Source organism: Paralichthys olivaceus, chromosome 11, assembly GCF_024713975.1.
Source record: "Paralichthys olivaceus isolate ysfri-2021 chromosome 11, ASM2471397v2, whole genome shotgun sequence".
Classification (NCBI taxonomy): domain Eukaryota; kingdom Metazoa; phylum Chordata; class Actinopteri; order Pleuronectiformes; family Paralichthyidae; genus Paralichthys; species Paralichthys olivaceus.
The window spans coordinates 21,699,327-21,715,741 of NC_091103.1; the positions used below are offsets into that span (position 1 = coordinate 21,699,327).

At 44.2% G+C, this 16,415-nt stretch overlaps 2 protein-coding genes across 3 annotated transcripts; one reads left to right on the forward strand and one right to left on the reverse strand.

Annotated features, from left to right (window-relative positions):
- The first annotated feature begins 1,618 nt into the window (after positions 1-1,618).
- spred3 (sprouty related EVH1 domain containing 3) lies at positions 1,619-8,432 on the forward strand. Of its 2 annotated transcripts, XM_069534423.1 has the most exons (7): positions 1,619-1,780; positions 2,040-2,276; positions 3,474-3,639; positions 3,799-3,967; positions 4,071-4,132; positions 4,249-4,407; positions 4,756-8,432. In XM_069534423.1, the coding sequence occupies exons 3-7, from the start codon at positions 3,496-3,498 to the stop codon at positions 5,755-5,757; spliced, it is 1,536 nt and encodes a 511-aa protein (XP_069390524.1). In that variant the 5' UTR covers positions 1,619-1,780; positions 2,040-2,276; positions 3,474-3,495; the 3' UTR covers positions 5,758-8,432. The 2 variants fall into 2 exon arrangements, with proteins under 2 accessions (XP_069390524.1, XP_019943756.2); XM_020088197.2 differs by lacking the exon at positions 2,040-2,276 and having other exon boundaries at positions 4,756-8,431.
- A 293-nt stretch (positions 8,433-8,725) lies between these two features.
- On the reverse strand, positions 8,726-16,225 carry dhx34 (DEAH (Asp-Glu-Ala-His) box polypeptide 34). The gene is made up of 16 exons (XM_020088616.2): positions 15,220-16,225; positions 14,345-14,656; positions 13,658-13,912; positions 13,450-13,552; positions 12,987-13,204; positions 12,726-12,900; positions 12,386-12,579; positions 12,167-12,268; positions 11,820-12,083; positions 11,273-11,446; positions 11,073-11,175; positions 10,601-10,707; positions 10,101-10,367; positions 9,691-9,879; positions 9,138-9,282; positions 8,726-9,047 (listed from the first exon to the last, which is right to left on the reverse strand). Exons 1-16 carry the CDS (start codon positions 15,907-15,909, stop codon positions 8,905-8,907), a joined length of 3,441 nt encoding a protein of 1,146 aa, XP_019944175.2. The 5' UTR covers positions 15,910-16,225; the 3' UTR covers positions 8,726-8,904.
- Positions 16,226-16,415: the final 190 nt, after the last annotated feature.

A 16,415-nucleotide genomic window follows, 5' to 3' on the forward strand; every position in this document is an offset into this window, starting at 1 on the left:
AGACTGGTCTTATTGCATTGAGACCTTGAAATCTCTCTTTTATTCTAAGTGAAAAAACATAATAAAAACAAAAAACTAGCCCAGGTTCTCCTTACAGTAAAATTATAATAATACACTTTATTTATATAGCACTTTTTAAAAACAGAGTTTACAAAGGGCATTGACAGCAAAGCAAGAAAAGTAAATATATGAGAAATAACAATCAGCAGGATGCAGCGTGACAAGGCGGCCAGACAACATGAACACATAAAAACGCTTGTGATTACAATAGCTTATTTATGGATCTTAATAAATAAAATAACTTCATTCTTATAGTTAACATCTATAATTTTACTGATTACACAAATGTTGCTGTGTCTTTAAAGGGATATTTCACCGAAAAAAGAAAATTCACTCTGTTTACTCACCACTATGCCGATAGAGGGGTGGGTGAAGTGTTTGAGTCCACAAAACACTTGTAAAGTTTCAGGAGTAAACAGTGTTGCAGCCAAATCCAATACAAATGAAGTAAATAGTGACCACTTATCAAATGTAAAAAATCAAGATAAGAAAACATAAGATGCCTCCATACTGCTCCTGCAGTGTCATCCAAGTGTTCGCAAGCCCCGACATCCAAATTTGATCTGAAGGTGCGTCATTTACACCATGTTATGATCCTAAATGTATCCTCCTCCGGAGCTGCGTTGGCCGAGGTGTTAAAGAGGACATTTAGGCTAAAAACATGGTGTAAATGACCTTGTTTCACGTGGAATTTAAATGTCAGGGCTTTGGGACACTTGGATGATACCACAGGAGCAGTATGGAGGCATGTTGTGTTTTAATTCTATCAGGGTTTTTTTGAAGAATCTGTCACCAGTTACTTCAATTGGATTGGATTTGTCTGCAACGCTGTTAAACTTGAGACTCCGAAAGTGTTTTGTGCACTTAAACACTTCGCCCATCCCTCCATTGGCATAATGGTGAGTGGATATTGAGTGCATTTTCTTTTTGGGGTGAACTATTCCTTTAAGAGGTGCTGCTGTCCATGGTGCTGAAACCTCAACACAAGGATCCTATGAAGGACACTAGCTGGAACAGAATGTGTCCTCTTTCCTGTTTATGAAGAAAAACTACATCATACACACTGTTTTTTTAAATTAAATAATCATGTGCTTGTGTATAATTAAAAAAGGAACAGAAATGGCAGCAACGATGCAATGTAGGAAACATAATGTTTTTACCTATCAATATATTTAAAATAGCTTTATAGAATTTGTTTGAGAATAGAAGGAGGTCATGGAAGGTTTACACAGCTTTTCATTTAACCACCCACGTTGCTGCTCATACATCCACATCAGTCACTGGCTCTCAATGATTTTAAATCACACGGTGCCACTGACAAACTATATAGTCCTTCCTAAAGCCACGATGCTGTCAATGATTAGTGCGGATGTGTTGGCACAGGGCAGGTAGAGAGAGAGAGAGAGAGAGGGTACAAGCGAGGGAGTGATTTGAAGAGAGAGAGAGGAGGGAGGGAGGGAGAGAGAGGGAGGGAGGATGCTGCCAGCGGAAAATGGCTGCTGCAACCTCAAGCCTATCCTGATACACCGAAACGACATCAAGGTGGAGAGAGGGGAAGATTAAGGAAAATGAGAGGAGATAGAGAGAGAATGTGAGCGAGCGTTTCCTGAAAGGGGGATAAAAGAGAGAGAGAGAGGGAGACAGAGAGGGAGAGAGAGAGAGAGGAGACCCTGGGGTGGGCTGCTGCAAGCGGCGGGCAACAGCGAGCCATGGAGGGCGAGTAAGTCCTTACATTTTCATTTTTAACATTGCACATACATGTGTATATATACATATATATGTATATATGTGTATATATATATGTATATATGTACATATGTATATATGTATGTATATATATATATATAATATATATATATATATGTATATACATATGTGTGTTTAGACACACTCACACCATCCGCCAGGAAATGGATAAGACAGAACACCAGCGCCATCAGTGTGACACCAAACCAGCATCATGCACTTTATTCTCACAGCAGTGGAGCAGGAATAAAAACACCATCACGTCGCCTTGAATCAACACCACCCTCCCGTCATGTGTGACTCAGATGTGAATCCATTCCGTGCCAAAGTGGGATAAATGTTGCTCCTGCATGTGGAGGAGACGCTGTCTGCACGCGCACAAGAGGATATAAGAAACGACAGGACGCGTTCTGGAGCCTCTGCGACGATCTGGAAATGTAACAATTTGTATCAAAAGATGAAAAGAGTCGGTGCGTAAAAAATGTTTGAGGAGGAAAAAGAAACATGGCGAGTTTCCTTCTTTTATTTTTTTATTTGGAGGCAGCGTCGCGTCATTCAAGACATGGCTGCAGAGAGACGAGGGAGGGATGGAGGCGTTGAGATTTTCATCAACGTGTCTCGGGGTTTCATTATGATTTTTTTAAAGCCAAACTTTATGAATGAAATGTGATTTTTCTCTCTCTCTCTCCCTCCGTCGCTCTCCCACATCCTCACCCCTCCTCTCCTCCTTCCCTTTTCCAATCGGCCCCCCTCCCCCCATCCCTCGTTTCCTCTCCATCCTCTCACCCACTCGTTCATTCTTCCCTTTCTCTCTCTCTCTCTGTCTCTGTCTCTCTCCACATTTTATTAAAGGCCTTATAATAAAATGTGTGGTGAGGATATGAAGCAGCGGCGGCGGCGTCGATCCTTGTCCTCCTCCTGTCCCATTCATAAAAAAACACATAACATGATATCGGGGTGTGTTTAATGAGCGTGTGCAGCAGGGGCGGAATGGAGAGAATGAGAGTCTGCATGGAGGAGGAATAACAATGATAAGGCAACAATTTAAAAATGTAAAGGCCTTGATTTGATAACAACAACAAAAAAAGACGCAGCTGTATGTGCGCACATTTCATGCACATGTCGAGCCGATGCCGGGCCCTCTGATGGCGAATGGGTGCGTTCATTGATACATCTATCTGGGAAACACTCATTCTTCCTCCCTCCCTCCCTCCCTCCCTCCATCCTCCCATTTGACCATTTCTCTTCCCCTACAACAACATTGGATTTCTTTCTCTCTTTATTCTCATCATCCCAGCTTTAATTCTCATACGGCAGCAGACATGTTAGAATACATATTTCTTATTTTTCTCATGCCAATTCAAATCAGATTTCTCTCAGTAATCTGCATGTACTGTTTTTATAATAAGCCCTTACTGTTGCTGTATGATGCATTTGATTTGTCATGTTGCAACAGGCCAATCTGTCGCTTCAACACGTCTTCATCATGTTATCTTAGTTCAACAAAGATGAAAACTGTCGTCACTCTGAATTTTACTCTGCTTTTTCTTCACTGTATTGGCTGTGGATGTTGGATTGTTGTTTTTAAAACCTGCATGTATATCTAGCGTGTGCACCTACATGTATGGGTGTGTTTAATCTGCTCACTCTCCTGGCTTCCCTGACAGTGTGCGTGTTCGTGCAGTGGTGATGACACGTGATGACTCCAGTGGCGGTTGGGTGCCCCTTGGAGGTGGAGGCCTCAGTCATGTGGTCATATGTAAGGGGCGGACACATGACGGCAGGGGGCGGAGAGAATACATCATACGTGGAGAACGGCTGCGAGACCGAGCAGTGAGTGTGTGCGTGTGTGTTATGGCTGTCTTTGGTGCCACGTGTTGCTCCTCAACACCTCCTGAAGACTGGAGATGCATGTGGTGTTGGGGGATTGTGTACATCTTGGAGTGGTAAACTAACTGCACGTGTTCCTGGGGTTGCTGTTTGTGTGTTTAGCCCGTGTTGGAGTGTGCCGTGCAGAGGGGTTTAGTGTACAACAAGGTGAACCCCATCTTCCATCACTGGCGAGTGGAGGATCGAAAGTTTGGCCTCACGTTCCAGAGTCCTGCCGACGCCATCTCCTTTGAGAAGGGGCTGCAGGCTGTCATAGACAAGCTCGACAGAGGTACAGATGCTTGAGCCTCATTTAGAAACCATTTGTCTTTGAATCAGCTTTAGAAAACATCCTGAAAAACCGAAATCATCTCTTCTTTTGTATCATCGTCAAGGCTCGGACTCACCCTCATCATCAACACCAGAAGAAGCCGACACAGAGGATGACGGCCAAGCTGTGAGTATCTGAGCAGTTCCTGACTGAAACAAATAGGGTTAATTTACTCTTCCATATGGGCCCCAGTGCTGTTATTGGTGTTTTTGACTTCCTGGATGACATGCGGCCTCTGCCAGTCCCATACAGGAAGTGAGTCATCATCCAACAGCAGAAAGGAGATGCTTCCCAAACCCATCACCATAGTGACGAGCGAGTCGTCGTCTACCTGCTTCGTGCTGTCGGAGGAGTTTAGCTTTGGATCCAGCCATGCTGTCACCACGCAGACACCTGCTCAGGTAACTCATTGGTCAGTGTGATAATATGATGCTCAAAGTTTCTCTGCCCAAACCCTTGTCCCTCCAACGATGAGTACTATAAAAGGAGACTTCTTACAGAGGGTTCTGGGATCTGGGCCTTAACAAAATGATCTAAATTTTAAAGCAGATATATTCTGTTGATATTCAGGTTCATCATTCTGATTCGTGTCATGACTTGGTATTTTTCTCTGTCCCATCTTTAACTCCTCTCATGTGACTTGCTGACGTCCCACAGGAGTCATTTTTATCCACTTTCTAACCCTAGAGGTGAAAAGCTGTAATCACACTGTTCCTGACTCATTCTGTAATTCTATAACCTGTCCACAGATCCACACAAGGCCGGGACAGCACCAGCTCTCACAAATGACGGCTGTGTTGAATCCCCCAGCACCCCCACCCCCGCCTCCTGCCCCACCGACTCCTCCTGTGGGTCCCCCAGCCTCATCCCCTCTGTCCCCACTCTCACCCACCATTTCTCTGCTGGAAGAGGGGGACCTTCGCAGTGTGGACCCATGCAAAGACCTGTGGGGTTCTAGAGGTTATGAGGACTACCGACGGGCAGGGTCCACCAGGACTATGGTAGGGGGGCTGACTGGGGGTGTGGTTGTTGGTGGTGGAGGGAGTCTGCAGGACAAGTCAGAGCTTTGCGTGGTTCGCTTTGAGAAGGAGCTGGCAGGAGTGGGGACGGCAGGCTGTGAGGTGACAGTGAGCTTGGACAGTAAAGCGTCACAGCGTCTGTCCTCGTCCTCACCAACCTGTATGTCCATGCCCAATGCTGTGTCAGGCGTGTCCTCAGGTGCCGGCTCACCCCAGGAGACGGCCAAAGGCTCGCCCTCTCCATGCTGCATCCACACCTCACTGGCCACACCCCGGTCGCGGACTCGTAAGAGAGGAGGAGGGGCAAGCAGCGGCGACCCTGGGGCTATATCCCCCGATGACGACAGCCCCTGTCCTCAGGGGTCATCGTCATGCTCATCTCGCTGTGTGTACTGCCGCTCTGTTTTCAGTGCTTCAGAAAACGGGCGGGGCCGCTGCAGAGATGCCCCAGACCCGGCCCTGCACTGCCTACGCCAGTGGACCTGTGTGTGGTGCGCAGAGAGTCTGCTCTACCACTGCATGTCGGACTCTGAGGGAGAATTCTGGGAGCCTTGCTCGTGTGATGACTCGATGGGGGGCCACCCACACCCCCTTTGCTGTGCCCGCTGGTTGGCCCTCCTGGCCCTGTCGCTCTTCGTGCCCTGCATGTGCTGCTACCTGCCTTTGCGCGCCTGCCTGCGGTGTGGAGAGAGGTGTGGCTGCTGCGGGGGAAAGCACAAGGCGGTCCGATGAGGCCAGGCTCTGGGGTGGGAGGGGTTCCCTGGACCAAAGGGGGTTTGGGTGTTGAGAGAAGAGAGCATCTGTAGGGACAGAGGAGGTGGAGCTCAGCAGGTGGAACAGTGCTCTCAGTTGACCCAGACCTTCAATGCGGCCCTCCAAAGCCCCACGGCCTTCCACTGCATTCTGCTCTTTCTCTCTTCAACCTGGGGCCTTCCTCACTGGTCCATGCCTGCTGAAGGTGCGCTGCACTCAGACCAGGCTCTGTGGGAGTCATCTGGAGCCTTCATGGTGGATTTACCGAGGGTTGGCTGATCTACAGTTAGCAGTCAAGGACTTCAAGAGGGGCAGAGGCAAAGATGATGTGTACACTGTTTCAAATGTCCGTTTTTTTTTATTTAGAAAGAAAACCACAAAAAACAAAAGATGTTTATATATATGATTGTAATAATTTTAATTGGTATATTTTATTAAATGTAAAACATATTGACAGAACCCCCTGTGGCACACACTATCACGTATTCACAAACACAAGATCTTGGGGGAGTTATTTGTTTCATGTTGGCCTGTTGATGATGAGATATCACCCTTTACCTCTAATTTTACCTCAGATGTTTCTCAAACCCTGGTCAAGGAGAAAGTTTTGGAAAGAGGGAGAAAGAGTGAGTGCATTCTTCAAAAACCTATCAGCATTGGAGCAGTTGACCACTGGAGGAAAAAGTTGTCGAACGCAAAGGGTCAATTATAGTTAGGGGAAGTTGCAATGACAACCACAAAGACTTAAAAGTCATAATGTGACATTATGTAACCAAACACAAGAATAGTTTTGTTTTCTGAAAAGAAATCACAAACGTGTGTCGAACTTTAAACTCCCTCACTCTGGACATATTTCATTTCTACATGTTATTTCAATATTAATCATAGAAAACATCACATTCGTCCACCTTACGTGTTGAATCAGTCAAGGTGCTTACAACTGAGGCCTCTGAACAAGTTTATTCTCCCTAATATACACCCCACCCCATTTTTTTGAATGAGAAGCCACCCAAAAAAAAAACAAGTGCAATGAACAATGTATTGAGAGAGTATTTTAGAACCAGTCGCTCACGTTAGGAAAAACTACTTGCGTAGAAATTGAAAAGAGTTGGAACTGAATACTGTGGTTGTCTCAACGTGTTTGATAGAGAAACAGGAACACACTTGTCTTTGAGCAGCAGCACGTAGCTCACATGCGTTAAACATGAGTGCTGCAGACTGTTGACCCTGTAATCAGGAAACAACTTGAAAAAGAAAAATGGTGGAGGTTTCTTTGTTCGGGAACAGTGTTTGCTGAATGTTGCTTTAAGTATGAAGTTAAAAATAAAAGCTGCTATTTTAAGTCCTGCCCAAACCCTTTTTCAAACTGTCCCAGAGTTGGAAACAATCCTTCAAATTCTTATTCCACCCAAAGTTCTGAGGGTACAAAAGATTATGATATTTGTAAGTTTACCATTGGACTAAATTCACCCCCAGGCATTTAAAAAAATGCTTCAGATGATATTCGTTACATTTCTGTGTTTATTTTGCAGATCAATGGAATATTTTTCTACTTCTGGCCACGGGAAGATGAGGGTAGATTAGCTTGTCAAAGGAATCCTAATAATTCTCCTCTAAAATATCAGGTGTATTGTGTAAACTCCTCAGAATCAAAGAGCAAGGGCCTCGTGTGCTGCCTCCGCTTTTCACCAGTGTTTAACAATCAAGCAAAGTGAGATTTATTACACAAGAGGTTTGAGACACCAGTTTATCTACAGAAGTTTGCCTCTTGACTAAATGCAACTAGGATTCATAAGAACAAGGCGTCAAATCACTAAAGATGTTGCTATCGTAGATAAAGAATCAAGATGTAAATGCTTCAAGCATCATACGATGACAATATCTGAACCAGTGTTGATGAGTTACACTACAAAAGGAAGGAATCAGCTAATAAACCTTAAATTATGGCAGAATGAACCTTTCAGAAGCTTCACCTGATTATTTACATTTTAGGTTTTGCCAAGAACTTTTATCCAAAGTGACTTAAAGTGAGTGAAGCGAGCAGATGGTGGGGTTTGGAGTTAGGACACACGACCTCGACCTCTCAGTTATCGGACGGTTGTCGTCCCTGCCAGGCCAGCCTGCTAACAATGTTGTTCCATGTTTAAATCAGACAAAAGGCAGGGAACACAAACTCAGCCCCCCCCCCCCGACAAATCTGCAATGCATAGATGTGCACACACATTCACACACGTTCACTAAATGGTGCAGACATACAGAACTAGTAAAGCCATTGCACACAGTTTGTTACTTCTGGTCCAGAAATGGTGTTAGAGTACTGACAGTCATGTGATCACAACTGCAGGCCCCATTCTTACATCTTAATAAATGTGCCTTTTGATTTGAGTAATCAAGAACTTATGATTTCTAAGTAACTCTGTATTAAGTACGATTTCTTTTTTTTGGGGTTATTGATTTCTGCCAATGTGCATATTTTCAAATGTACGTATTTATTAGTTTCAAAGTAATTAATGAGATATTACCTGTTTATTTATTTATTGAGATATTTATTCTAATTCTTTATTTTTTTGAGACAGGTTTTTATCTTCAGTGCTGTCTTACTTCTGACTTTGTGCCAATGTGCTGCTTTGAGGTGTTACATATCGTGGGTTTGTATCATTATTAAACCCTCACTCTATATTTTAAAATCAGCGTCTTCTTCTCTCTCAGTCACTCTGCCTTTTCCCAAAGACTGCATGAAAGTGGATTCTTCCAAAAAGAGGAGTCTGGAAAAAACATTATGTGCTTAAATCCACTCGTTTTTTAATCAACATTTGGAACAACACCATAATCTGTTCATATTTTGGAACATTATTTTGGGATGGCCCTTTTTGAAAAGGTGGATATCTCCTATAGGAACAGAGCTGTTAACAATACTACAGAAAATATACCCAGTGACCCTCGGAAGGAAGTAAGAACACTTTCATTTAATTTAAAGTTTCACAAGTACAAAAGGAAGGAAAGAAGGATGTCAAACATGTTATTAATGATAAATGGTTACCCCATAGATTCAGTCCATCCTCAACAGAGAAGACACAAGTTTTGTTTAGTTGTTGAGGTTAATATAAGGCGTCATTTAGTCGTCTGCTACTTGGTGGAGTACATGTGCTGGCGTTTGTGTTTGAGGATCTCAGTGGAGGTGAGGGTCAGGTCTTCATTACAAACGTCGCAGTGGTAAACTCGGTTGAGACTGGACACTGAGGAAGGACCTGGTTTTTTATCTTCTGGTTCTGAAAATCACAATCCCTCAGTTAATTTGTGCATGTGCTGAAATAATCGTATACAAAAAACATTTTAAAAAAACATGACAAATTCCTCACCTTCCTCCGACTGCTGCTGTTCTTCTGCTGGCCTGCAGGAGGCCTCGTGCTGCATGCGTTCCAGTGGAGTCAGAGGCATGTAGAGGTCACAGTTAGGACAACTCCAGAATGTCCGTAAACACTCACTGTAGAGATCCCGAGAGTCCTGCACAAACACAGAGGAAACACGAGGATCAAAGATGGTTGTCAGTTAATTCCATGTTTACTCAAACACTTATTATCTAAAGACTTATTTAAAGGATTTCAATATATGAGACATGAAATCCATTCACAGCTAGAACCAGCAAGCAGACTTTTCAATACCTCCTCCGCCTTTTGTTGAGGAAAGTGAGTTCAGTGATTTTTAGGACCAACAGATACCCCGTTCAATATTATCCAGCAGTTACGTTCAGATGTTAAGGTAAGAAGTTCTAACTTTACACAAGCTAGTACAGTTCACCCCAAGATCCACAAAACAAACATATCTGTGCATGAAATGATTTAGATAACAGCTGAAACATCTATTTTCCATGTCTTTGTAACTCTGACAAAAGAGTTTCTGTGACAGACTTACAGCCAGACAGTTGTAGGTGAAGAAGCTGGTGACACGCAGGCCTCCTTTAATCGTGTGCGGCTTGGCATCGGCTCCTGGAAACAGCGGTTTTAGATCTGGAGCTTTGTGAGACAACTCAGACTCAGGCTGAGGGCCAATGTACAGGTTCTGGATCTGGAAAGCTGCGAGTCGCCGAAGGCTGTAAGAGACCTTGGAGGGAAGGTGAAGAGGACATTAAATAAGACTGAGAAATGATTGGTGACAATCTGAGTGACTGAGAATATCTGGAGGGTAGAAATAAACAATTCAGACACAAATAAAAATATTCAGTTGTTTTCTTAATTATTTGTTAAATTTGACCTGTAACAAATGATAGTAAATCTTGTCTATGGTTCTGTTTCTATGTGCACAGAAGGTTGCTGCCTCAGTACCTCAGTGTAGAGCAGGAAGCGAACCAGGCCTTCGCTCAGCTTCTCCATGACTCTGCGGGACACCCCCTGGCCTGCTGCTCCCTCTACTGTATTCTGTCCCAGCTGGGCCAGCAGGAGGCGCTCCCACTCAGCCCTGAGAGTAAGAGCTGTGGACAGCACCTTCAGCGCCTCCTCTGGCTCCCTCAGCTCCACCTCCAGCCAGCCGTCCACCACCAGACGTGTACAGTCAGCGTTACTGTCCACAGAGTTTGCCACCAGCAGCAAAGCCTGGTGAGCAAATGGAGACAAACAATATTGATACTAGTGCACCATGTGGGTGGGAATGGAATAGACCATACAAAAAGAAGTTTCTACCAATAACGATGGGACATTATACAGATAGTATTCAAAAACTTGGATCATGTAGGTAAATTAACAGGGTTAATCCAGGATTATTAGAGAAAAACTTTTAATCAAAACATTTGTGGTGGGAGCAGGAACATCCCTCATCTGGTACTGACTTGAAGTGCAGGAACCCGTGAGCAGTTGGACAAATATGGCTTGTTGGTCTCCAGCAGAGTGACGAAGGCCAGCAGCTGGTGTCTGCTGCTGGCCTTATGATCGGGTCCTGCCAGCGGGAAGACAAAGAGATGCAAGATTTAATCCTGAACATTGGGTCATTTTGAGGGTTATTACCTCAACCAAGGAGGTTATTTTTTCATCTGTAGTTGAAAGTTAGTTAGCAGGATTTTACAGCAACAACTGGAATAAATTATCACATAACTTGTTGGAGGGATGCAGTGTGTGTTAGGGAAGAAGTCATTAAAATTGAGTTTTGATCAGGTTCAATGTGGTGCAGATCCAAATAATAATAAATAATATAAAAAACTGGAACTAGTGATTTTACATGTGGTTTCAAGAGGGGACTTTTTGGTCTTGACAAAGGTATGAGCTCTCTGAGAGCCATTCTAGTTTATTTATGAATTGTCGTACCTTCTCTGTTTTCGTCCTCTGGTACATGTAAGACCTCTGGGTCACTAGCAAACACACTAGTTGGGTGAATCACCACTCCCTGTTTGTTCTTCGTGTGAAACACCTACAAAATAAAAATAATGCAGTGGAATCATTATATTAATCACTCAAACATCTGCTTTCCTAACATGAGTCCTCCCACTTATGTATCGAGGTCTGACCTGCTCAGAGTCCTTTCGAGTGGAGTTGTGTTCATCGGGCAGCGCCAGCTGAGGGTAGAGGCCTCGGCAGAGCAGCAGCTTAAGTAAAGCCTGTTGGCGGGAGGACATGTCCTGGCTGACAGTGACGGCCTCCTGCAGATCTGACATGTTGTGACGCAACTTGAACTTCACTTCCTGTTGCAGACCAAACAGAACCACAGACAGAGTGAAAGACAACATACATGCGATGTAGTGATGGCAGATCCCACACAACTTCCTTCAAGGTCTTTCTCCAAACTGCAGCAGTGAGGTTTTTAAATCTGACAAAAAATATGATCATCCAAAAGCTTATCTCAAAAAATGTTGTCTTTGAAATTATAACAGATTACAATAGATGCAAATCAGTAAATTTTACTTTTGCTTGATTTAAAATTCTAAGAATGTGTACATACAGTATTCTTCAGCAGTTGCTGAAGTTTATATTAGATGGTATTGCAACATAGAGTTTATATTAATGTATTAATCTGTGAATGTTGCTGGTGAGGGGTACACTGTATTCTGAGTTCACCTGAATGTCCATGTTCTGTCCTGACCCCTCCTTGTCCTTCTTGCCTCTGCCTCTTTCCTCTGTGTCTGATCCTGAGGACATCTCTCCTTCCTGGCCCTCCTCCAGCCTCAAGACTTTCCGTTTGCTTTTCTCGTGCTGCTCGTGATCTCTCTTCAGCTGGTGCAGCTTCCTCCTCTCGGTCAGCCTCTCCCTGCGCTGTCCACGATCCCCATCAGAGGCAGCTCTTTTCTCCGATTCAAGGAGGCCGTGGCTCCTCAGCAAGTCCTGTTATCCAGAGAGGAAGCTCGTAATGAGAAACAATCTCAACACATTTAAAACTTGTGTGAGCCACTATGTGAATATCCTGCCTTGAACTGCCTGCGTAGGTTGACCATCTCATACAGTCGCTGCTCCTCCAAGCCTCTCCTCCTGCACCACTTCCTAGAGCCACCTCCTCTCTCTTTCTTCACCTGTTGATTTCAAATAAGAACCACTTACACTACAATGAAAATCAGATCTTATATTCCACTGTTACAAATCTGTTCATGTTAAAAAGTCACTGTAACATAATGTTTTCCATTGCTGACCTCCACCCATGCATTGAAGGTACTGAGCAGAGTAAAGGGGTCTCCCTGGTTGCTGTGCAGGGGCTGGCGGGCAGTGGCGCAGTCTGGATTGTGCTGTGAGCTGCGCAGGAATGGTGACTGAACGCTGAGGGCGGCTGCTACTGTCAACACAGGCTCCATGAGGTTAAACAAAGAGCCCAGGACCAGCATCTTCCCTGAATGAACACAAACACACACAAATATAAATATAAAGCTGCAACTGTATGTGCAGAACTAAACGGACAGCGACCAAGTGTAAATGGTGCTAATAAATGAACTTGTTGTTTTAGGAACTTCATTTAACCACTGATTTGTTCTTTACCTATGACCACATCCACGGGTAACTGTGCCAGCAACTTCCCAATAGAGGTCAATTCCCCAGGACTGTCTAGCGCCCCCTGTTCTTTCAAATAAGTTATTGCAGTCTGGATACTCGCAGCTGGAGGTGGATCAATGAAGACAAAAGAAAGTGGATCTCCAAGACACATGCTCTTCATCTGCAAGAAATAAGAAAACAACATAAGTAAAGCTGGAATTCAACATTGGAAGTTGAAGAGTTAAAATGAATTGCTGTCCTGGATACCTGGAGAATGAGGGAGTTCAGAGCCACCCTGTGGATTTCAGGCACAGGATACGGTGCAAAGGCATCGTAGTCAGACTCTGCATATAGGCGATAACACACTCCTGGACCTGTGCGACCGGCGCGACCTTTCCTCTGCTCAGAACTGGCACGGCTGATCCAGAACTCCTGAAGACGCTGCATCTTGGCCTTCGGATCAAAACTCATTTCTTTTACCTTTCCTATGAAAAGAACAAATCAAAATACATCAAGTTGTTGTTTTTGATTCTGGGAGACTTTGTTTGATATTTCAATTTCTTTAAAGATAAAAGAAACATGCTTTCCACAAATATTCAGCTTGACAGATGGTATCTCTAACCATTGTGTTTCTCACTAGATAGTTTTCTGATTTGGATGGACTCTTTGGTGGGTCCAGCTAATTTTAAAAGGTTAATTTGCAGCTATGAATAAACAACTAGTTACATACCTGAGTCGACAACAAAGCGAACCCCATCGATAGTTACTGATGTCTCAGCAATATTGGTCGAGATGATACACTTTCTCACCCCAGGAGGAGCAATGTCAAACACCTGAGTGGTGACATAACAACACAGACTTAGAAGTGGTAAACTACAGACAACAACACAGATCCAAACATTACATGTCCATTCTAATCCAAACAAAGCTGACTGTGCCTTATCCTGCTGGGCCAGAGAGAGTGTGCTGTGCAGTGGTAAGACTATCCATCGACTTGTGTGTGTGGCATAAATCTGACAGGCCTCCTGGATGGTGGAGATCTCCGCCACACCACTAAGAAAGAGGAGCAGGTCGCCGCGCTCCTCTGGCGGGTACCGCTGATCGATGCCCTGCAGGATGCGCAGGTACGGTCTGGGATCCAGTTTCTCAGAGCGGGAGGGCTGCTCCTCGGGCGGAATGGGCTGGTATATAACCTTTGTGCAGGAAAAGAGAAAGAAATGGTGAATGCAATAAAAATATATGTTTAATAAATTCACAAAACCCTTAAAATGTTACTTTTCAACATAATTTCCTACTCTGATGCTTCAATTTTGTATGACAGGAGGTAATTAAAATGTGTAATTAAAGACAGACCACAAGACTATATTAAAATAAATGAGTTTTATTTATTAACAAGAATGACAACTAAAAACATATTTTTCCATTGTAATGAGTAAATGTTTTGGGGCCTTTGTGGCTGCATCAAAAATCAAACCAACACTTTTTTCTTAAAGTAAAGGTAACATCCAACACTGCTATTGTCTATGATCAGGCCAACCTCAAAGCCCAGAAAACAAATTTCTTCTGGTGAGACATTTGCATCTGTGATTAGATACAGGTATGTGATGGTTACCGCCTCTGCTCACCTGTATAGGAAACAGCCTGCCTGGCACCTGCAGCACCGGAGCGCTACTGAAATAGTCCGAGAAGAGTTTGATGTTGATGGTGGCTGACATGAGGATGAGATGCAGGTCTGGACGTTCAGCCACAAGAGAGCGCAGGACCCCGAGCAGGAAGTCACAGTGGAGATGTCTCTCGTGGACCTCATCCAAAATCACCACCTGGTGCTGAGAGAGCGTCAAGTCCTGCTGGATCTGTCGGAGCAGCAGCCCCTCTGTCAGGAACAGCAGTTTGGTGGCCAGGGTACGGGTGGTCTCAAAGCGGATTTGGTACCCCACCTAAAAATGAGGTTCAGAGTTAAAGCATTGCTGTAAATAATATTTCTAATTTTCTATTTCTACTGTGTATGTATTGTCTATTTGATTTTTCCTTAAATGTGGCACTAGTCTTCCTCTGTGATGTGTTTAAATTTCTCACTTGCAGCTTATTTCCAAAAACACTTTCATGATCCTAACTAACTTTAGCAGGATTACACAAAAACTACTAAACATATTTCCATGAAACTTGGTGGAAGGTTGTGATATGGTTCAGGGAAGAACCCATTGCATTTTTGGTGCAGATTCACTTTCTCTAACATTGTGATACAAGATATTATTGAACAATTTCGATGTGAACTTGATGAAAAAACTCTGGCATATAAAGGAGACTGATATTTATTAGTGTGTGAAATGTGGTGCAGCTTGATAGAATTCAAGGGGAGTGATGGGCCTTGGTGGAGGTGTGTTCTCTACTGAGTGACATTCTAGTTTTCCTATGTGTTGGATGAATGTCTAATTGTTATTGAATTATTATTATCATTAAATGTGTCCATGGTCTGTTTGGTGCAAAGCTGATGACAAACCTTTGAGCCGTACTGGTTGAGACTCTCGAAGCTGACTCTCTTTGCCAGGGAGATGCAGGCGATTCGTCGGGGCTGAGTGCACGCGATGTGGGTGAATCCCGCTGAGAGCAGGTACTGGGGTACTTGGGTGGATTTCCCGCAGCCGGTGTCTCCTGCCACCACGACCACTTGGTGTCTCCGCACCAGCTCCACGATCCGGTCCCGGTACTGGAAGATGGGCAGGTTCTTCTGCTCTCGCCGCAGTTTGGCCAGTTTACCGAAACTCTGCCTCTGGATGAAGTCCAGGAAGTGGAGCAGAGCCAGGCGACAGTCTGAGATCTCCTGCTCCCCCGGTCCCGACGATCTCTGCCGGCTCCTGTGCTCTGACTTCCCCAGGCGCTCCTCGATGTCCCTGGTGCAAACCGACACATTGATCCGGTACCGAGCATCATATTCTTTAGGAAGACCCAGATCTACCTTCACAGTCTTTCCCCTGTCCCTGTCTTCCTCCCTTCGCCCGGCTCCCCCAGTCATCTCCCGCTTCGTTTTAAACCTCTGGAAGCGGTCAAAGAAGCTCCAGAAGTCCCGGTGCTCCGGGCTGCCGGCCTGGATGTAGTCATGCCTGCGGAAAAACACCTCGTCCAGCTGGGCTCGGCACTGCGGGCTGTCCCAGTCCCAGCTCCGAGTGTCTCTCCTCCGGTCTCGATCCATTTTAATCTCAAGTCACTAAACAGGATTTAGGTTTACTCACTAATAGCTGATACAACTCACATGTCCGGCACATTAACCTAAACACGATGGAGATTCATGAACTGTCTCCTATGAATTAAATCAACTACAGACTCCATTTGAAACCGTTTTTCTCGTTACGTGTCTGAAACAAGCAGCGGGTAAGTTCTTTATCTAGTTTCAGGCTAAAAAAGCTGATAACTTTAAACAAAACACATCAGGACAAGATACAGATAAAACTAAAGACAAATCCAGCTGCAGCTTCTGAGGAGAATAGGGGAACAATAACATGGTGGGACCGTATCCGCTCCCTTCTCTAAAGTCTTCCGGATTGTTTATGAACTATTCGTTCCGGTGTGAATTTTCTCTCCCTGATAAACGAATAAATCAGTGAATGAATAAATAAATACAAGTTAACATGATTAATTAAATGAATGTAAAATATAGGCTCATATTTATGCGTTTTGGTTTAGTGCCACACACAGTGT